Below are 23,299 nucleotides of genomic sequence, written 5' to 3' on the forward strand. Positions count from 1 at the left end.
TAAACCAGATAGACCACACAAACAGCTTTATGGCTTTATGGGTGTCTAAATATCCAGAAAGTAATTTTTAGCAGCTTAGCCTTACTTTTAATATCTAAAGACAATTTACATTTCAAATTTATCCGAATCTTTTAAATAGTGTTTTTAAAAGGTAGGGATACATTACCAGAAAATATAATAAAGATTGAATCAAATAATAGAAAAAGTCATTAGTGGAAAGGATGTTTGATATCTAGAAAATCCAATAAAAATGTAGAAAACTCAATACACCTTTTTTCCTCCACTCCCCTCTCAAGATGTCTGCTACTAGACCATTTCACTGAATCTTGAATTGCTGTAAACTTCCTCTCTGTAAAAATGTAAGGCCAATTCCCCAGCTAGTGTGTGTCAGAATAGCTCTATTTAATCAAGGAAGCCTTGTTGCTGTGCACTTATCAGGGGAAATTTTGCCAGTATTTCTAATCAAAACATTTTAAGGTTTTCATACTTGCATTCTGGTTTTGTAACACCATAATCTTATCATCAAAACTTCCAAATTTGTTTCTCTCCCTTATCAATTCTGTTCCCTGTCCAAGATTAACCATTTTAGAGGAGGACAAATCTAATTTGGCCTTGAATGCATGAAATGGAGTCTGTAATGACTGAATTGGAGAAAAGATATTTTCTGTGAAAGTTTAAGGCAGATCCCACATTTATCATTTTGGAAAGTATTTTCTGCTTACAGGGTACATTCAGGACAGCTTCATTTTAATTTTCTTGTAGTGCTCTTGCCAAGCTATTGTCAGTTGGTTTTCTGTGAGAGTTTAAAAACAGCTCTGTTCCATTGGCAAACTTGCAGCCCATGTTTCAACACTGAAGTTTATAGAATTCATTAAAATGGCAATCCATACTCCTGTATTTTAGCTTGCAAGTAGACAGTGTATACCATAAATTTTGTACTCCCACCTGCTGTTAAGTCCATACTGTTCATTGTGGATGACATGTATAATAATCATTATTATTAATTTTGTACACCACCTCTTCTTTAAAGCGTGCCTTAAATAACATCATAAAAAGGCAGAACTATCCTTCGAAGCTGTGACAGCTCATTCATTGGATTTAATGTTTTGGAGACTTCTGTGAAAAGGTAGTCCTTTTTATCAGAAATCAAGGGTTGAACATTAACCATATTTAAGATATTCTAACAGTCAATTATACTATTTTATTTCTCTCACCACAATTATGTCACAGATGATCAGTGTAAAATTTAAATTGCCAAAATGTACATACTCTCCCCAAAACAGTCTGTTTTGCTTAGTACACTGAAAAGAGCAAAGTTTTCACACCAATCTAGCAAAAAAAAAAAGGCTTGCCTGAAACAGTCCAGTACTGGATAAATGATAGTTAAGAATCTAAGTCCTTATTGAAGCAGGAGGAGACTTTAGAGGAGTGTTTCCAAACTTAAATGCCTCTTTTCCTAGGTTTATGTGTCTTACTGGAAGATCGGATTAATGAAAAGTTTCACAAGAGGTTTAAGCAACTGTCATTTTTTGAAAATGACTCTTGAACATGTTGTTTTCCTTCTGGGTATTTCCATTCTTAGTATATTGCTAAAGTCTTGTTCACTGAATTTTAGTTTCATAAAAAGCATTTAATTTAATAAGTGTTTCATTTTGTTGTAGTCCTAATTAGCTAATCCCGATACCTACAAGTGCATTAAATACTCCAGGACCATGTGGCGTTGCAGTCTGTACCAGCTATGAATTCAGTGAAAGCGGCTGTGTTCAAAAGCGTCACTTGAGGAACCTGCTTTGGTGCAAGGGTGAGTGGGAGCTCAGGTGCATGCTTATGTTACTATGGCTCAGCATTGAGTGGCCATGGCCAAGCTAATGAGCCCTCTCAGGCCTAGTTCCCCAGATGCTGCAAGGCTACTTCCACGCTGGGAAATAGTGCTCCCTGCAGAAGGGGATTTGTAGAGGCCAGCAGTAGGTGCTATGGCCCGAGAGCCATGCAGGGTACATTGAAGGGAGGTTGTTTTGAACTGGCTGTAGTCTGGTCCTGTGGCGTTAGCAGGTGGCACACATTAGGTGTGATCCTGAAGCACATGTTCTGCTTTCATATGAAAGGTGTGCAGTTTATGTGGTCCAGGGCCAGTTGGTAGGGTGAAGCAAAGCCTGGTTAAGTGAGGACAATCAGATGATTTGTTCTAAAAGTATACTCATGATCTTAACTGAATATTAATGCTGACTCACTGTAAAACATAGCTGTTGCTGGAAGTGGTTATTTCCCCCTCCCATTAACTTCAGAGGCCTGGATTTATCCCGTGCCTCACTTTCCCTTTCGTCAACAGAAGCGTTTAGGCAACTGCAAGGCAAAGCAGGCTGGGAACTTGATCAAAGTGGCGAATAAAAAAATAAGATGCCAGGATGAGTGTAGGCAACTGTATGGTAGAGATATGTGGGACTGCCCCTTCTGGTAGCAATGAGATTTTTTGTGTGTGTGTGTTTTTAAGATGTTTGTACAGTTACAGCAGTAATCTGCAGTAAATGGAAGATGGAGCATGGTTGGTATAAACTTCAGAGGAGGAAATGTAGGACCGCACGCTGTATTTCATATCTATACCAAACATATAATCAGTTATTGCTGAGCAGCTGGCATGTGGTAGCATGTTAAACTGTGGTATCTTGAGGAGTCTTAAACACTAATAAAATATGTGTACGAACAAGGTGGTGATAGACCTATGACAGCATCAGCCTGTTTTCTTTTAAGGTTTTTTTCTGGTTATTCAAGAGGAAAGTAAAAATTTGGTTATATAGATTTGGTCAGGCAATGAGGGACGTGATCATGTAAAAAGCAGGATGCTTCATAAGTTCTTGGTCCTGTCCCCCTCAAGCTTCTGAGTTTCACTATATTTGAACTACACGGGTTCTCTGACTGGAGTGAGATAAGGTTTAATTTGGTCTTAGAAATGGTTCAAGGAGGATTTGTTTTCACTTTCTATTCTGAACCTTTCTAACTAGAAATGGAAGATAGTGTGCTTGAAAAGCTAAAAGTACTGGTGAGATACTTTTCTTCCAGTTTACATAATAATGTAGACATAGTTTTCCTGTTTCTATCCAACAATGACAATGTACAGCAACGATAGTAAAGTATGGTAGGTATGTATGTATGGTATGGTAAATCTGTTTGCAAGAACCTGAACATATAGAACATCGGTTCCCATCCAGGAAGCAACCCATTCGGTCAAAGGTGGTAGTAGTTACATTAAACCTTTCTGTGAGGGCTATCCACTAGAGGAGGATCCAAAATTGATATCCAGGTAACTCTCTGATTTGGTCCTATTTTAGGACTGGTAATAATTTGAGAATTTATATTGTGCAGGGGGGAAGATAATAGAATGTGTTAAACATACTGAGGAGATATGCTTGCTGGAAGAAATGTCTTTTGGATGTTACATAAGGCTTAACGGTAATTGGGCATTGCAGTTGATTTTGCAATCCTATGGGTGAAATGTGTGACAGCAGGCTTGCACTCACATGACTAACTCGATTTCTTTCTGTCTGATGGGCAGAAAAAAAAGTAGTTTGTTGTATCACTAGTGTCTAGAATCTTAAGGCAGTAAAGGAAGCTGAGATGGGTTTAATATAGACAAGTCAGCTTTCTACTGAGGTTGTTGCTGAAAGTTTTATTTAGCTTGGTTTCTAACTCACTGTTAGCTCTGTCATTGCTCATTTTATGAAGCTACACATATTTATGTAATGATTTTCTACTTCATTTACTTCCTTCTGCGTACATCATTAGCATGAATGCTGTTAAAAGGGTCAACACAAAAATATAAAGTGTTTGTCCAACACTGATTAGAGATTTGTCTTGGGTTTTTTGTTGTTACTGTTTGGGGGTTTTTTGGTGACTGTCATGTATTTGTCAGAAAGGGACAAAAGAAGTGAGTTGAAACCAGAGGACACTTTCTTCTAGAGCGTTGTAACTTAGATGTGTTATACAGCAAATAGAAACTGCTTATCACACTTCCTTTAATTTCTGTATGAATGCTGAACTGTATGAGATGTGTAAAAAATGGATTTAAAACCAGTCTACAAAAGCAGGAGAAGATCAAGCCATTTGATTTATTGGGTGTCAGGAGCCCTCCCTGGATACTCTGCTGACTTGTGGCAAAGGAAGCATAATAGCTTTAGAAACCTAAAGAAGTATGGGTGAGACACTGGGACAGGTTGCCCAGAGAAGTTCTGGTTGCCCTATCCTTGAAAGTGTTCCAAGTCAGGTTGCATGGCAGCTTTTGGCAACCTGATCTGACTGAAAGATGTCCCTGCTTATTGCAGGGGGGTTGGACTAGATGATCTTTAGAGGTCCCTTCCAACCCGAACCATTCTGTGATTCTGTGACTGCTCTAAGAGAGTTCTACCAGACAGATTTCTTCTGTCAATGATAATCTGAAATTTAGGAACCGTTGGGATGCCATCTATAGTTAATTCAGTGTATTTGACCACTGTACAAACGCGGGGAAAACAGAGGTCTCTGTGGCCAGAAATTGCAATAAGCGGTGATATTTATTGAAAAACGTTGTCATATAATGGTGGTTGTCTGATGATCAATGTCTGCCAAGTCCCTGGTGTACAAATTACACTACTTAATATGTACGACATCATCCTTGTGTTTGATACAACAGTGCTACTGTGTGACCTCCCCAGATCACAGCAGTTGGAACCACAGCAACCTCCCCAAAATGTTATTGCTTGCAAGATCAGTGCTTTCTGTTTTGTTGTTTACGCACCATTTTCTGAGGTATGTTCTCTTGTGATAGAGGTAAATGTGCTGGTTTTCATGAGACTGTTTCCCCTAGCTCTAACTAGTATCTGCAGAACATGTTTTCCATTCTCTGTTTCTTATGTTGAAGGAATTAGAGATAAGAATTTACAAGAAACTGAAGTAACAATGGAATCAAAGGTGGCAGGGAAAAAAAAAATCAACAGAAGGCAGAATAAAAAGGAAAGTTGAATTTAAATGAGCAGAGTTTAAATGTGATTATAAATCCAAAAATCCCTGTGGTAAGTCAGGATGGACACATCTAGAAAGATTCTGATAAAAGAAAACACTGTCGGTAAAAAAAAAAAAAAAAAAAAAAAAAAAAAGTCACTTTGGTCTACCCTAACAGTGACATTTTGAAATTGAAATTTTCAAATATGTTCCATTTTTGTAGAACTATAGTTATGGTGATAGTGTAAGGGAAAGGTTCAGATGGTGGTTGCTTCTAGTAGCGATACCATCAGTTAATACAAACTTGATACAGCTTGCTCAGGTTTTTTTGACCTTGAAGACTTGTTCCACAGCAATCATAAAAAAAGTAGTGTATTACTTCAGCTTTTTATACTGTCATTATGGTATATTTTTCTCTTCATTATTTGTTTGTGTCTAAAGCATTTCTGAATTACCTGATCATATTTTGCTAAAATCTACTGAAGGTGCAATTTGCTCTCAAGAAAGTGATTGTAATGACACAAAATTTTGCCTCATTTGAATGATGATAAAGGAGGAGGTGTACCTTGAAATAGAGAACTGAGTTTTGACACATATCCCGTGTTCATGTTTAGTCTTGTTCATTAGAAATGGGAGCACCCGTCCATCAGTAGGTATTCAGCTATGGATGGAGAAGGCCTCCACAGGTGAAGATACTGTGATAATCAGTACACTTGTGTATGTATTCACAGGACAGATGAGAGAGAGAGGCCTAAAGCAGGGAATAAGGCCATATCACTCTTCAGGAGAAACAGCTTTTTGGGCATAGTGTTACCTTTGTCAGGTTTGATAGTCAGGTATCTTTCTAGTCTACCTTGGTCCATGCTGTGAAAGGTACCCCAGGAACTTACTTGGTTCTGTGTTCCCATTGTCACTGTAGGGAAGGTCAATGTAATTCTTTAAAGAGAAGCCCACAAGATCAAGTCTAAACTCACCCCGTTTGTAGGAAAATTGTTCCTCTCTGAAGGACCTCATTTTTCCCACTCCAGAACCTCACTGAACTTCAGTGAGAATGATGAAGACATGAGGCTTGATTTTATACAGATAGAGCAAGTATTTGTTTTCACACACAACTTAGCGATTAGCGAACAGAAGGTACATAAATGATGAAAATGTTCTTATTAATGCTAGTTAAATAGGCATTTGAGAATAGAAGTGCAGCCACTCTGCTGGCTGATACAGTGATGGCAGGAATGTCCCATGCTTTAGGATAATTGCTTTAATTGAAACAGGTGTGCCACAGCATTGCAGCAATTTAGCTACTTCATGATCTCACTCTAAAGTTTACAAGCAAGCTTTTATAATTTTCATTTCCATTAGTGGAACGCCTCTGAGAAGCAACATGACTTACTTGAAAACATTTTCCATTATCTGCAAGTAGTTCTAAAGTGCTTTCTGCTGTCCTTCCCACGATGAATCCATTTTGGCTTGCTTCAGGGAATTTGCTTTGCAGAATTCCAGCAACCAAAAGCTAGAGATGCTTTTTGAGATATATTTACTGGATGTACATCAGGTGCGCTAACTGGGAAAATCAATGCCTTCTGGATGGCTGAGGGGCAGTTCATTATACTAAGCCCACTGATTAGTGTTGAATTAAATGTTCTCATTCTGTTTCCAAATGTTAAGTTGCAGGGGTTGTTTGAAGTGCTAGTGAAACTTTTTCCATAGTTCCTTATTACATCCTTTTAAGTGATCAGGGTAAGCAATATGAAGAGATGAATGGCTGAATCTTTGTGAAAAAATTGCAAAGGGGCCAAGAGATTAAAGGTCTTTTGGTTCTGGAGTTTCACTTGAACTAGTATGTATGCTTGCCATTTTCATCCTACATACAGCCCAAATGGAAATTAATCTTCTTGAGACTAGAAAAAAGATTTTGCAAATCTCTGAGCAAAGATGTGAGTCTGGGTTTCTTACGCTTTCTTGTTTCTCATGCTCCGTTTTTTGTCATTGTGTCATGACCCTTGACTATACCCATAGTTTTACCCTACAGGGTGAAAGAAGTGCGAGAGAAAGGGAAAGCAAAGGAGATGCCTCAGACAGAAAACAGGCGTTTTTCAAACCCTAGCCATTTTAAAAACCATGGACTTAAGACTCTCTAGATGAAGAAGGCATGTTTCTGTGGAATGGAAACTCATGGTAATGGGAGAATATGTTACACATTCATCTCAAGTGACGTTTGATTTGGACAGTGAAACTAAAATCTTAAGATACATAAAAGTCTAATCAGATGAGAATGGTCAGCTTCTAAAGTCTTGAATTCCCCTACTCTAGCTCTCCTTCCCTGGAAAAAATATTGCTTTTTTTCATGTAAGTTTTTAGCATGGGAAGATGCTCATGTTAATCCTGGAGAGTGTAGTCTGCTATTCACAAAAGAATTAAAGATGCAATGGATGTCATTCTGTATTGCTTATGTTTCCCCAATTTTTCATCAATATATTATGAGAAAGTGAGCAAGAACTTCTGTTCTGTGCTTTTCCTCTTCTCCTTTGAGATATTCAGCAGCTCTATGTATTTTAGCAATTTTTTGCTGATGGACAGTAGCTCATTACGTACTGGTGGAGTTCACACACTTCTTTTTCAAATGTCTTTCCTTTTAAGACTGCCATTTAAAAAAAAAAAATAAATAAATCAACTTCCCCTTCCCCAAGTGAGGACATCCGTGAGAGGAAGGAATAATCTGGCTGTTGATCCTTTGAACCTTTCTCAATGTAGTGTTTGAGAACAATTTGAAGGGTAGTTTTCTTCACACAGATATGAAAAGCTAATGCAGCTGAGGCAAGGATTGTAAACAGACTTTGTTTACTTTTTCGTTAGGGTAGACTGTGGCAAGCTTTTGTGTAGTTATAGGAATTCCTGGGCACCTGAGTGAACAGCAGGGAATGACACAGTTGTGTTCCAGTACCCTAACTGAGGAAGGCTGTGGATGATCCCAAGAAATAGAGAGCCATCTTTTGGTTAAAACTTGGTAAACATTGGTGTTCAAGTGTCACTTTTTTTTTTTACCAAAGCATCATGAGGCAGTGGGACCGTAGAGCCAATTTTTATACCCTAGCCTAATTGAAAGCAGACTTATTTAAGTCAGATGAAGTATGTTAATGCTGGTCAGTTGCCAACAGCTGTAGTAAAATGCAGATATCTAAAAGTAAAGCACATCATCTACAAACACTAAGCCTTTAAAAGGTGGGGAATAAGTTGACATCTATGCAGAGTTGTTTTTCTGAATCTTGCAGTGTTCTTAACAAAGATGAGTGTTATCAAGTACTTGCTCACTTCTAAACACACAGAAACTATCTTTTACAAGATTGCAAAGTTTGTAACTGAGGTACCTGTTTAAGAGTAGCCACCAGCCCTCAATCTTTGATTTATTTTTTTCCCTTTACCTTCTTGATGTGTTTAGTGCATTACAGAGTTGAGATTTCCTTTCACTTTCTAATATACTTGCCTCTTCTTTTTTTTTCCTCTCCATAGTATATCTCTTAATTGTTGCAGTAAAAAATATGTTCTTTTGCCTTAGGTGTGCAAGTTCTTGATTCCTGCTTGGTTACACAAGTCTGCAAAGATGTTCTTGTCTCGTTTGGTTCTCCTAAGATACAGCAGGTCTTTTCAAAGAAGGCTTCAGGTGGTGTGTTTCACAAGATATGCTTTTTTGGGCAACCACACATCAGTAACTAGAGAATAGTTTTGCTTGTCAGAAGAACCCTTTCAGGTTATGGATGACTGCATAAATTCTCTTACTGTTTCTCATTGCTGAACTAATAATACATTTTATTTCTACCTTTGAGTCAGTTTCCAAGTAGGAGTAGTTGAAGCATGGCTTAATTTTGTCAGGATACAATAGTTTCTATTACATTAACTTTCAAGGGAACAAAATTCATCTCAACTTACATTATATTCCAAGTGCAGTAACTCAAAGAAATATTCAGTAAGAGATGAAAATAATGAAGGGGAAAAAACTGCAGTTGAAAAGTTAAGCATTGTTACTGTGTATTCAGTATTGGGTAGTGTTGCATTAAAGCTAGACTTCAGTTTTTGTTGTTTCAGGTTAAAATGATACTGTTTTGAAGGCAGAGTTTTGGTTGGACTTTAATTTTGAAGTAATCTGCATGCAAGCATCTGTATCTTAATAAAATTCTGAAGAAAAACAAGTTGTCTAATAGGAAGAAGCTAAAGGCATATGGAGTAGATTTTAGATAGGAGACTTCGTAACTATTCCGAGGGTAAATTTTGACTCTACATTTAAAGTCAGGCAAGCATTTCAAAATAGTGATATTTCACCTTTTAATACATTTTTGGGAAAGTAGGATGTAAGTCTTGCATTCCTACTTAATATCAAAGTTAACTCTCAATCTAGAAGGCAGATCAGTTGCAGAAAAAAAAAAAGGCATGTAATTCAAAACAAACCCACATTTTGTTTCCCACAGGTAACTTCATAGCACTAGCTGTTTTCTTCAAACCAATAAACATTGCATCAAACTGCAGCATGAAGTACACCACTCTTATGAGTCTTTTTTCAACAGTATGACTCTTCCCTCTATTTAGGCAGAAAGGACAAATTAAATATGGCACCCATATTATGTTTACGCTTTGAAATGTATGTTGCAGAGACTTTCTTCCATCAAGTGTGATGCTAGATATATTTCACTCCCTTTTCTTACACAAATAAAGCTTTCTTTCTCATATGTAAAAATCAATATAGTTAAAAAGAAATGCAGTCGAGCCTTCAATAAGCATCTTAAAACCCCTTTCTTATTCACGCTTAGCTAAGATCAAAGCTGTGGACTTGGGTGCAGATATACTGTTGGAAACAGAAATACTTCATCTTCTTTTATCATTTCAGTGCCACTTCCTCACTTTTATCTTTAGAATTTCTTAGGTGCTCAAGCCTTGCACCATTTGCACAAGGGTGAACTTCATAAATTACATATATTTTTATGATGTTTATTATATAATGTCATCTCTTTAAGAATATTTCTACCGAAGGACTTACACACACAGGGTGCTCTTCAACTGCACCTGTATGGTTGGGTCCAGCAGTTCTTTCCTGCTCTGGGATATATGAATGCCTTCTGGGTGCTTCCAGTCTGCACAGCGATCAGGCACAGTTCTGCACTGTTCATCACCAGTGCTCTCCTACATGGAGAGGAAACAGGCTCTTGGCCAAGTTGGTGCCGTCGAAGACACCAGCAGATCCATCTTCTGAACAATCAGGACACCAAGATTCTGTGAAGCTATTAAAAAAAAATGTTTTTACCATTCAATTTAAATATGCTTTTTTATACCTCCCTGCAGTTCCACTTAGCTGTCCTTACCCAAGTCCATCCTAATAGAAGGAAATGCAGCCAAGCAGGAACTTAAAATGAGACCTTTTAACTTAAAGACTGAATGTGCACTTTCCATGCATATCCAAAGTAATCTCAAGTGAGATTATTTTATTCTTCCCATACACTGTATCAAGGAACTCCTACCCTGTATACAGTTTTGGGTTCCTCAAAAAGTATTTTGAAAAGGCAGGAGAGTTCACAAAAGCGCAGACAGAATGGCAGGAGTTCTACAAAGCCTCTCTTGTAGTTGGAAGAGTAATAATCCCAGTTTACAAAATGTAATGAAGGCAAGGCTAAGAGTCACTTCATGAGAGTCTGAAGACTTTAGGGGACAGATTTCTGAGACCTGATACTTCTTTAAGCTTTCAGAAATAGACAAAATTGTGTTCTGTGGCTGGAAGTTGAAACTAAGCAAATTCAAGCAAGTGTAAAGAATTAATTCTTAAATCATCTTCATGGATTAAGCATCCTCTTTAAACCTGTATTTTTAAAGGACCACTACAGTGCTTTTAGTAAATAGGGACTGAAAGTAGAAGGTGCTTAGTGATTCCATTTCCTGTGATATGAAACGGTGTGGTCAGAATGAAAGAGCTCTGGCGTGACGGTTCTGTTAATATAATTTCTTCTCTTGAAACTGTTCAGCGAGCTTCATTGCTTTTTGTTTCTTTTTTTTTTTTATTGGGGGAGAGTTATGGAAAATCAAATGAGATTCTGAAAACAAATAACATTGCAGCAAGTAGGTTTCTTACCCTGGTATCACAGAACACATAACTTGGCTCTGTGTTGAGTAAGAAATACATTAATATTTATTTTTACAATTAAACCAGCGTTTCAGCAGAAACAGACATTTTTCAGAATGCTTTTACCATAGAAAATGTAGCAGTCACCCTTCCAAATATATTTTGACAAATAGTACCCTGCTCTAATGTATTAGTCACGGTCAGGCATCTTGAAATATCATCACCCACTACCATATTGAGCATAGCCTTATGTGATATCCTATGACAGAAAACTTTTTGAAACGATGAGTATTCACAATAGTTTTAAAGATGGCACCTATCCTCCAAGCAGTTTCTAGACATACAATGAACTGAAGAGACTAAGCTATAGCATCCCTATTCTACAAGCTTCAGTCAGCCTTCATCTGGGTAAGCTTTGTTTGAAATATCTACTGAGTAAAGAATGAATGAACAAAATTTAGAAATAATTTCTTCTAAAAAGAAGGGTAGTCCAATAATTAAAGCAGTAGTCCTGGACTGGAGATCTGGGTTCAGTAGCTTCTTCTTTTGTACAAGGACTTACGTGGGATCCTTGACAAGTTTTTTTATTCTCATTCTGTACTGTGCATCCCACTATCCAGATCCATCATGTGCCCAAGAAACATTTTAACTCTGTGTGTGCCCATCATTTCCATATCTCTTGAAATTCACAAAGAAGCTTAGATGCTCACCTGCGAAGCAGCTCTGGTGCACCGCAGACAAGTGTCAGTCAGGTTGCCTGACCCATCAGGAACCTGGGAGACAAAGTGGGGTTCAAGGGAGGTAAGGGGCAGCAGCTGTATCTGTTCCTGAGTCTCTTATTGTTGCTCCACAGGGCTGTGACTGTGAACTACTTCAGGGGTATTAAACTACCCTGGCATTTTAATGTGTATCGTATTGGTCAGCAAATCACAGTTTGTTATGGTTTCATAGAATCACAGAATGGTTGAGTTTGGAAGGGACATCTGGAGGCCGTCCTGTGCAACTGTCCGGCTCAAGCAGGACCACCTAGAGCCAGGACCTGTCCTGACACCTTTTGAGTAGCTCCGAGGAAGAAGATTTCACAGCCTCCCTGCGCAGCCTGTGCCAGTGCTCACAGTGAAAAAAGCATTTCCTGATGCTCAAGAGAGGAGCCTCCTGTGCTTCAGCTTGTGCCTGTTGCCTCTGTGTCATACTGTCACCCTAGTAACACTGTGGCAAAGTATTAGTCTTCTTACTAGCATCATGTTTTACCTCTTAAAGGGAAAGCAGAACTTTGTAGAGAAATGCAGAAAAGCAGAGAAACGCAGAGAGAGAAATGTAGTTCTAGATTTATTTTTGTCAGGTTCGTAAGTAACTTTGTTACAATAAGGACAGCAAAGAAAGATTGCTAACAACTGTCCTAATACCATGCTGCCAAAATATCATGAATATACCAGTCCTGCTTCTAATGAAGTCAGATCATGTCCAATGTTTAAATATATTTTCTTCTGCCATTAAAAGCTAACTGTTGCGTTTTTAATAGTATCACCTATTTGTCAAGAATCTAGGAGTGAGCAGAATATGTGAATGCACTCTGCTTTCTACAGTGCAATTTCAGTATTTATTCTGAAATACTAGTTGAAGCTATTCTAAACATAAAACATTCTGAACAATTTTAACAGCATTTCTGTGGATGATCTTTCTGCCTTGGTCTAGAAATAGGGAGATAGCTGTCATTTCAAGGTAATGACCTGTCTTGTTTCTTCAGAACCTCAAGTTTTCAGAGGGGGGGGAACTAACGATCTGTCTCCTGATATTTATAATGGATTCAAAATGCATTTGAAATGATTTTTTTTTTAATGTTTTCTTTTCTTTAGAAAATACGAAGGATATTCTCGTGATACATGAAAAAGAAGCAGAGGAGTGGGCTCTGTATTTAAAATCTCTTTTTGGACACATAGTGAACGAAGGAGGAATCTTACTCTACAATCTAGAGACTTCATCTTTCAAGCACCAGGAGCTATTCTCTTTACCCTGTTATAAATGTAAGCTCCTGATATTGTCGTGTGGACTTCTTAACTGCCTGAATCGAAAGAGAAGTTATTTTCTGGAACAAGTTCTGAAACCTCCGGATAATGTGGTGATTCTTCTTTGTGGGGTGGAGAATTCAGAGATTCTTTATGAGATACTGACTTTAGATGGAGGCAGCAAAGAGATTTCAACTGATCAGGAACCTGAGGAATATCTCTCTGTTGTTACTGGAATTATTCAAGCAGGTAATCTAAAAATGAAAACTTTATATTATTTTCTTAGCTGTGTTAATATCATTTGGAAGAGAAAAAAATGGTAATTCAGGTTTTCTGGAGAAGTTATCTCTCTTCAGCTTGGTCTAACAATTCTAGTTTGACACTGTTGTACTCTTAGTCCAGCTTCATTTTCACAGGGAAGCAGCTTTGGAAAGTCTAAAAGCTGACACTGGCGCCTGTGAATGTACCATCATTACTTCATGGTAAGACTGAAGAGCTGACATACATTTGTTTCTCTCTTTCCTGAGTTTACAAATCTCAGACAATGTACAAAACTATGGGTTTATGTTTCATCTCTTCAAAATGCCTTAAAGTGGCAGTGTAAATATCTCTTTAGATAAATCTGACAAAGTGAAAAATAATTACTGAATGAGACTCAGTTTTGTGGATGGCATCACTTCCTGTGCAAGAGCAGAAGTTCCCTTACTCTTTTACCAACCGAAATAATAAGTCTGTGCTGAAGGACTAGAACTATCCAGTTTGTATGTGTTTCCACATCCATGGAAACTACAAAGAAGCATTAATGTAAAAATTAACGCTTCTGGAATGTAAGAAAAACCCAGTACTGAAATGGCAAAGTCTGTGCACAGGGTTTAGTTTAACCCAAAGTTTAACTTTGCCAGGCTGCACAAACGAAAACCAAGAAATAGCTCTAGAAAGACAGATGCATGGGCAACTTTGGAAAGGCGATGTAGGTTGTGCACGCGTTTTGGGCAGATGGCTATGTGTTTTCCTCTGAGAGAGCGTTTCTTACTGCTTCTTTGTAGTCTCTGGGTCTCACCTCCTCACGGCTCTTGCTGTCATGATTTTTCTCTGCTAAGCAGAACATTGTGCTTCTGGTTTTGTTACCTGCAAGGTGCCATTTTACCTGCACAGGAGCTTGCGCTTGAGAAAGACATCCTGCAGTTGGGGAGTTTTACTCAGAAATTAACCGGTTTTAGATGCAAATGAACAACCAAGAATATTCTTTTGAACACAGGGGTGGAGAGGCCCCAGCTGAGTCAGAGTGACCTAGCTGGATATCCCTGCTGACTTGTACTTGAACAGATAAGCTTAAGCATACTAGAAGGCTTTCAAACCTGCCTAGAATGTGTCTATACACAATTCGGCTATATCAGATCAGTGCTTTCAAAACTGTTTTAGACTCCTCCTTCACAGCCACCTATTCTAACATATTTTGCTGTTTGGTATTTATTGACCTTTTCCTACATATATCTTTTTGTGAACATCTCTCAGACTTTAAGTTTTGGGGCTAGTTACAGTTGCCTGGTTTGATTTCAGGAGGTAATGTTTGCAATTTCTCACTATGCTTGATATTTAGCTTCAGATTGAAGGTCCTTGGCAGCTTTTTAGTGGGATGGAAATAGTGGGTCTATAGTATGTATGTTTGTGTATATATAGGAAGGAAATGGGCCCAGAGACAGTCGGTTGACTCATGCATGGGAAATTGCAAACTCTTCTGCAAAGATAAACAGTTTCCTAGAAGACAGAGGATGCTTAGGTCTGTGCATTCGCAAAAAATATTTATTGCATCTGCCCTTGGGATTTTATTTACACTGCAATGTCAGGCACCTAATAGTTTCTCAAAGGATCTTTTCTTTGGCAGTGGTCAATATCAGCAACTTCAAAGACAAGTACAAAGCTAAATTAATGAATAGCTGTTGCAGGTCTCAGTGTGTACATCTTTACCAGCAATGTATACACTGTGTCTGGGATCAGACAAGTTCAATTGACTGAAGCAGATCCAAAACTTGGAGTAGTGTTGCTGCCTGATGCTTCAGGGTGTAAGGCCTCATCCATACACAAAGCTGAGAACTGCTTTGACTCTGTTTTTTCTGTACTGGTGTGCCTTGGCTATCAGGCAGGCCAGCTCAGATCAGTGTTTGCTAGGAGATCTCTGCACTGCTGTCTGTTGCACAGTGAAAGTATTCCAAGTGCAAGACTTGATGTCACCTGGGTGTCAGTTTAAGGTCTGTGGAATGAAGGTGTGCATGTCTTACCATTATTTACCTTTGCTTTAAGGTAATGATGACTGCTTGCAGTGTCTGAATTTGATACTCTTCTGTAGAATCCTATTAAGCTCTTAGCCTTTTTGGTATCTGTGGCAGGGATTTTGACAGATTACACATCTGGGAAAAAGATTTTTCCTTTGTGTTTAAAATGGCTTGCTAAGGGGTTAAGTATACTTGAATTATTTTTCCTTTGGAGCACTTTTTTTTATGCCTTTCTTCAGGACTATGCACTCACAAGATTTCCCATCTCTCTTCATAGGGATCATCATCTTCTGTCTGTTTTAATTGTATTCAGTGCTTATCTCTTGTCCCATCTATTTCTGCTTTTGCAGATAGTGATTAAAACACTTTTGTGTATGTTCTTTGTGTTTTTCCATTCTTTTTTTTCCCTAAGCTGTTCATTGCTGTTAACTTGTTCCTCCATGCATTTATACCTTCTCATCTCCTCAGTATTAACAAGAGACTACCAAAGTCTAAAAACTTAATGATTTGCTTTAATTACAATAATTACATGGCACCACACTGTTGTGCACCACTGCAACTAAATGTTAATCCCTTAGGACAGTGGGCCATCAAGATCCTAGGTCTGATTGATGCCAGGACTCAGGAGTGGCTTGTGGGTAGTTAGAACAACTGTAGATGGATGCTAAGCTGGGTTGTTAATGCTCTTCAGGACTGTGAGATAATAATGGCATAGCTTAGGTACTAGTAATCACGACCTTTTCACTACAGCTTTCTTCATACTCTGTGAATCATAGGATCGTAGGGTTGGAAGGGACCTCTGGAGATCATCTAGTCCAACTCCCCTGCCACAGCAGGGTCACCTAGAGCACATTACACAGGAACGCGTCCAGGTGGGTTTTAAATGTCTCCAGAGATGGAGATTCCACCACCTCTCTGGGCAGCCTGTTCTGGTGCTCTGCCACCCTCAAAGTAAAGAAGTTCCTCCTCATGTTTAGGTGGAACTTCCTATGCTCAAGTTTGTGCCCATTACCTCTTGTCCTGTCCCCGGGCACCACTAAAAAGATCCTGGCCCCATCCTCCTGACACCCACCCTTTAAGTATTTATAAGTGTTGATAAGATCCCCCCTCAGCCGTCTTTCTTTCAGACTGAAGACACCCAAATCCCTCAGCCTTTCTTCATAAGAGAGGTGTTCCAGTCCCCTAATCATCTTGGTAGCTCTCTGCTGCACCCTTTCCAGCAGTTCCATGTCCCTCTTGAACCAGGGAGCCCAGAACTGGACACAGTACTCCAGAGGTGGCCTCACCAAGGCAGAGTAGAGGGGGAGGATGACCTCCCTCGACCTGCTTGCCACAGTCTTCTTGAGTTCCTAGGCAAGGTAAGTTCTCAGCTGTCTCTTTTTCCCTAGATGCTGTTCTCTTTGCACTGTCTCTACAGTCTGAGATGGAGTGCAAAATAAATCTGATTTTATATGCCCACCCCAATTATTTTGCAAAAAGCCGTCAGCTATCAGATGGTGCTAGCTTCGTCTTGTTGGAGCAGGTAGGGCTCTTTATCTGTTAAAATTCCCTTCTATTTCTGAAGTAGTAGGTATGCCAAAAAATCTAGGCAAAACACAATGCTCAGTAAAACTAAGTAAAATGGAAAATGCAGGGGGTTTTGTACCCAGGAGAGAGCTTTTTTGTCCTGTAATATGATTCAAACACAAAATATGAAGGGATTGTCATTCCTGTTTGAACATGTTCTTGGAGGAGCAAGGGAGAACTGAGACATGGAAATGGCCTTTCTAGCATGTTTCCTGGATGGTGAAAGATTTTATTGTATTCACCTTATGCATGAAGAGGAAAGCAAATATTTTTATTGTTGTCTAAAGATTTTATTTTTTTTAGCAGGACTTGTTCATAAAATACTTCACTGTTTGAAACTGCTACATTCAGATTTAGAGTTTGTTTTGAATTTTGCGTAAGAGCCTGTTGTAAAAACAGATAAATCTCTAGGAAAGAGTAGAACACTCAGAAATTGTATTATTCTGTGTTAACATCTAAGATGGCCCAGTGTGACTCTAGAATTCTGAATTTTCCTTAAGAGCTTTTCCTAATATTGCTGAAAGTAGAATCAGGAGACACATTTTGTTTGCATGTCTTTTCCTTTTGCGTTTTCTTTCTATGACTTCTCCTTGGTCTGCTGAACTGTGTGTACCCCTTTTTATAGTAAATTGACATACTTGCAATGTATTAATTCAGTACTCTGAATTAATAGCCTGGACATAGCTGGGGTTTTTGTTTAGTCCTGAAACACTTCTACTTCAAATTCAGGCTAGCCATATGTTTAAGCAGGGCATTTGTAGATATAGGGCTGCAGCTGGAGGTATTCACTTAGATCTTTAAATGTCCTGAAATTGTCCAGTAGTTATTTGTGCCTCAGTATTGACGTGCAGTAAGAGAAGAGGTCTTATCTAATAAAAATAATTTTCTCTGACACTGTTTCTGAAGTGTGCTGGCGCTTTTATGAAACTTTTTGGTGGGACTTCACAGTACAGCTCAGGAGTCATAGGTATCCATTAGGCTGCTTGCTGTTTTATTAGGTTTCATTGTTTACAGCTCAACAAAAGGACTCTTGTCAGTTCCACTTCCAGCCTTTTCTCTAAGCAGTGGTATCTTCTTTTTGGGTTTTTTTTTGCCAAAAACATGAAGAGAATCTACTTCTATAAAATTTGATAGTTGAGAACCACTCAACAAGCCTACGTGTATCCACTCATTATCTGCTATTGTACTGAAAAGTGAGAAGAGGTACATAAGATAACATAACTCAACTAGAAAACTGTATCCACGGTCTTTGACAACCCAGGAAAGATTCTCAGAATGAGTGTGTAACTTTTACTTGAGACAGCAACATGGCATTAATTTCTGATTGCTACTTAAAAAGTATCCAGTGTACCTGCACACAATTTTAATCACCATGAAGAGTAATGCTAAGAAGACTACTTTTGCAACTGCTAGTAAGGTACAGATCTGTAGTAATGAGATACTAGCATTGTGTATTTGTCTCTAATAAGTAAATGTAGGACAAACAGGCTGGGAGCTTTAAGTAGGACTTAACATATGCAAATCTTCAGCCTGCTTCAGATGTGGGCTAATTACCATTGTGCAGGTCACAGAGAAGAGAAATAAATCACTGTATTTTTACCATAAGCTTTTATGGTATCTGTCTCTTGTTTCATTTCTAGTACAGTGTCATAGATTTTTATTGGACTTGTACCAGGAATTTGTGTATAATATTGAATACTGGAGTAATGCTTCACATTTTGAATCCACTGCTTTGTTTGGAAAATCCGGTAACATCCTTTTCGTGTTGGTACTCAAATATGAGTAACTAATGATGATGGATTTTCTTAGGCTGTCAGCAAGACTTGTGTTGAAGGGCTAAACCCCTTCATTTAAGTGGGAACTTTACCCTTATCTTCAATGGGCAAGCGTTTCACCTAGATTTTGACACTGATTTGTAGTCTACAATGAAATGAAGCTAAAGTACTAAGAAGAACCAAAGTTGAAGAGGAAACAAAATCACTAGAATTTTGGGGTTGATTTGTTTGTGAATACTGAATACAGCATTGGGTTTTTGTGTGTTTGTGAGACTTAGTCTTCATTGTAAAGATTTCTCACATGGACACACAAGATTGAGTAAATAGAAGGCAGGCAGGTAGGTGGTTCTGGCCTCGTTCACTGCCAGGGAAGGCTGCAGTAGATGAGACCACAGAGTTGTGCCTCCCTTCCCTCCTTCCCCAAGGTATTTACATTCAGACGGTACATACCACTGTGGGTGCTTTAAGGCAATGATGTCATCTGCTTATTGAGGAGCACCTCAAATGCCAATTAAACTGTTCTATTAAAAGGAAAATAATCTGTATGCGTTTATTGTAAGCAGAAGCGCAGAAGGGGCATTTTGTTAGCTGAAGTGTATTATTGTATAGTCCTCATTTCCCTTTTGCCCTGCCAATGAGTCTTTGAACTGCTCTGCAGGCACTGCTGCTAGATTAAGAGGTTAATAAACCTTCCTGAGATGATGTGTTTCTCCATCCCCACACAGAATAATTGCTGGGATGCCAGTGCAGTGGTGGGGATTTGTAATGGGGATGGCTGTCAACAAGAAATTGTGGTTAGTGTCACTAACTTGTTTCATCTGGCATGTGATCATGGCTATTTCAGACCAGAAGAGAAACTTAAGTGGCAGCCTGGAATTTAAGCCTGCTGCTTAAACTGTTTGAGTTCTTTGTTCTTTCTTCTCTTATTTCTGCAAAATCCAGTCAAGACTTTATTTGTTATATAATCAGATTTCTTAGCAGCTCACGTTTCAATCTGTCTAGGCAGTCATGGTGACCTGTACCCTTGGATTCTGAAGTATGCATCGTGAATGTGTTGTTTTTCCTCTTATTTTTGACACTAATTGGACGAAAACTGCTTACACCTGGAAAAGTGAATGCACTGACATCTTAAAGTGAATGTTTTTTAACAGCATTTAGGACAAGCTCATAAAGAGTTTTATCAATAATAAAAGTCAAATGACTTGAACATAAGCATTACTGTAACAGTGTGTACTAATTTAAATTAATATACTGTGATTTTACTGTTGTTTATTTAGGTTATAAATATTTTATTTTTAAAATGAATTAATGGATTTATCAGCATTAGTCTACTCTTTCAAGGCTGCAAGTGGACATCATCCAAATTTATGTCTTGTTTATGGCAAAACGGTCATCAGTTGCAGTTGTAAGGCTATTTCTAAAGCTTACAAATAATTTAAGTTTAGTTTCCAGCAGGTATTTTGCAGCTAGAACTGTAAAATGGCTTTGTGAATCTGTAGTCTTACATGTCCTTCATATAATGTATTGTTGAGTCTCACGCTGTGGTTACCAATCACAGTTACCGACAAGTTATTTTTAGAAGGCGTCTAGACAAGTCCTCTGAAAATGCATTTCTTGTATATTTTTTGGCATATAAATGTTGTTTTAACAAATTGCTGTTTGTAATTTCACCATGATGTATTTCTGTTAAGTTAGTGTCAGCTTCTTGGAAATAAGATAAAATAAGGGTGATGTTGTTTTCCAGATTAAAAAAATTGTAACACCTGTCCCCGAAAAAATTAAGTGTTTAAGTTCATACTGGAAAAAATAATAAATCAATATTAGGATAGCAAAATAACTTTTTTTTTTTTATAGAATCAGATTTTGCTCTTTAGATAGAGTTTCTCCCTACTTAAATGGCTATGAGGACAGAACTTGGTCCAGACAATGTTATTACAGTTACAAAGTTTAGGTGTTCAAAAGTCAAAAAGTTACAGGTGCAAAGTAGCCTATTAAACTTTAGTTAGGACCCTTGTTCATATGCATTCATTGCCTTTAATTATGTAAGTGAAGTCTGCCCCCACCACTCCCGCCAGGAACCAGCCCTCATTAGTACACAGGATAAATAGTACTCAGTTAATTAGCAGTTATTTGATACTTTGTTTTGTGTTTGAGTTTGTGGTTGCATTATTTATGTATTGAATGTCATTCAAATCCTGTTGAGAAAACAGAATTATTAATTTCCTAATGTGCTTTTCTGTAGAACTCATTTCTGCATTGAGTGCAGTCCAAATGTTATTTATTTTGTCATCATTTTACATACTAGTATTCAGCAAGTTTTTAATATTTGACCGGTATGTTACATAATGTGGCCGTTGCTTTTTTGACCCACTACTGGGAAGTCTGTAGCTAGATTCATTGTATTATCAAACATAACCCTGCATAGTTCTCCCATCTTCCAAACGCTAAAGCCTGCACGTGTTTTACATTTATCACTTTCCTCCACGTGATTCTATTTTCTTTCCTTTCACCCAACTCTTCTCCCATTGTTTGACATACTGACTTTCAGGGAAACTCATCTTCTTCCTCAAGTCCACACTTCTTACCTGCTATAGTAAATTGAAAAGATCAGTTACAGGGATGCTTGCTGAAAAGAGGTAAATACAATTCCATCTAAAGATCTTTATAGGCTTGTTCCTCTCCACTAGGCCTTGGATTTTATTTTTTTTTTTCTATCTGCAAAATGGAAGCTTTAGAATAGCTGTATCTTTAATCTAAAAAAACATACAGAATGTAATCTAAACAAAGAAAGTGGGAATCAGTGTCATGTTATTCCTTGTTTCTAAGGTTTTAGGTTGTTTGTCCATTTGTTTTCTTAACTCTGTTTTATTTTTAAAAAATTTCTTTTTTTTTTTCCCCCCAGCATGATTTCTGATGTTAAGATCTTCCTTAGAGCAAACTAAACATTCTGTGAAACAATCAAGTAGGATAGCAATGATCTTTGTCATCAGAGTTGATGACCATTTAAAGATATTTACAAGTAGATACCATTAAAGAATTCTTCTTTTTTCCTAGGTAAGCTACAGAATGAAAATCCTGGAGACTCTTTGTCTTACATCTATGAAACAGTTCTTGCAGATGGTGAGTTGAATTCCCCTTACATTTACTCGAATAGAGACAGTACTCTTTAGAAAATTTAATTTGTTTTCTTACAACTTGTTGGACATGAAAGGCAATAAACTAACGTTACCATAGCATACAGTGTTGTAGAGGAACACCCCTTGTTCTCAAACATCCACCCACACATTCTGGTGAGGAGTGTGAAAAGGGGAGGAGATTCAATAGGAATGTTTCCTTTTTCCTTTCATTTCAGAGTAGAGAAAAAGGAAAACATGGAGAGATTTCCTTTTCTGTTCCCAGCATGAGAAGATTTGGTTGTAGTAAAGAGAGCGCTGATTTGAACTTTCAGATAGATCAGTCCTACTCGCATTACATTTGCAGTGTCATTCATTGGCAGACAGTGGTTGGGAGAAGCCCTGCATCCCTACTTCAGGGCCTGTTGACATTTGCCTTTCAGGTCTATTTATATTTGTGAAAGTCCATAAAGAGTATTAATAGAGAAAATTGACTGGCAAATTCTCCACTTGCTTTTAGTAAAGAACTACATAACATGTTTCCTATCTCCAGTTCTTACTTAAACAACTTTATTTCTGGGTTGACGCTGTTGTGAAGTGGTTGGCTTAACAGCATCAGCATGCTGACTGATGGAAAAGGCTGAGTAAGTTATTTTGGAATTCCTGGCGTAGCAGTTCTGTGCCGCTGGACTCTGAGGTTACTGGCTCTGTGGGTCTGTTTTGCTGGCAAGGTGTAAAGGGAAGAAGGATGCTGCAAGCTCACTCGCTCTTCCTTACTGGCTCGAGTTTAGCATATATGTTAGTGATGTATAGAGTTTAGAATTTTAGCTTCTTCAGTTAATTTCAAGACATGAGTATCAACCTGTGTGCTTTTAAATACTCCAGTCATTCCTGCTTACCATGCTTTGGTTCACAGTGCAGAACAATCTTGGAGCATGTGGGTTGGATTCTTTTCAGATAGAACTAAAATGGAAAGTGCACTCAGGGAGCGCACTAAAAGGTATGCATTCTACAGGTCCAGACCAGAATTAGTTGGAAATATGCTGCTTTGAAACTTGTATAGTGTGGAAGGGAGTATTTAGCGCCAACCATTTCTCTCTACCAAATCTCCTATTAGTGCCCGTTCCTTTCCGGTAGGGACTGTTTGTGACTCTGTTGGCATCTGGGTGTATTTGTGTGATCTCGAGCAGAAAGCCGCTGTAAAGTTGCACTGCTGTATCCCTACAGATGTATTGTCAAGGTTTCTAAGGATGTCTCTTTTGGCCCTGTGTTGAATGTGCCATGGGTCAGTGCATTGAAGAAGTTCATTGATATAAAGAAGGCTTTTTGTCAGTACTGGCTCATCATCCAGGTGCTCAATAAGTTGGCATCACCGTTCCTCTCATTTGTGATTGTGATCTCCAAAAAATGAGACAGTAAAAGAGGGAATAGTCAGGGAAAACAGAGAATCCCAAGAAAATAAAGGACTGGGGAGATGTTCCTCCAGGCTACTCCT

General features: G+C 38.3%; 1 protein-coding gene across 3 annotated transcripts in view; it reads left to right on the plus strand.

Moving 5' to 3' along the window:
• BANK1 (B cell scaffold protein with ankyrin repeats 1) overlaps window positions 1-23,299 on the plus strand; it is a 161,644-nt gene that overhangs the window by 8,909 nt on the left and 129,436 nt on the right. For all 3 annotated transcript variants that reach the window (XM_054203896.1, XM_054203898.1, XM_054203897.1), the window contains exons 2-3: window positions 12,928-13,326; window positions 21,746-21,811. In XM_054203896.1, coding sequence (XP_054059871.1) covers window positions 12,928-13,326; window positions 21,746-21,811 — 465 coding nt within the window. The remainder of the gene's footprint in view (window positions 1-12,927; window positions 13,327-21,745; window positions 21,812-23,299) is intronic.

Source organism: Rissa tridactyla, chromosome 5 (genome assembly GCF_028500815.1).
Source record: "Rissa tridactyla isolate bRisTri1 chromosome 5, bRisTri1.patW.cur.20221130, whole genome shotgun sequence".
NCBI classification, from domain to species: Eukaryota; Metazoa; Chordata; class Aves; order Charadriiformes; family Laridae; genus Rissa; species Rissa tridactyla.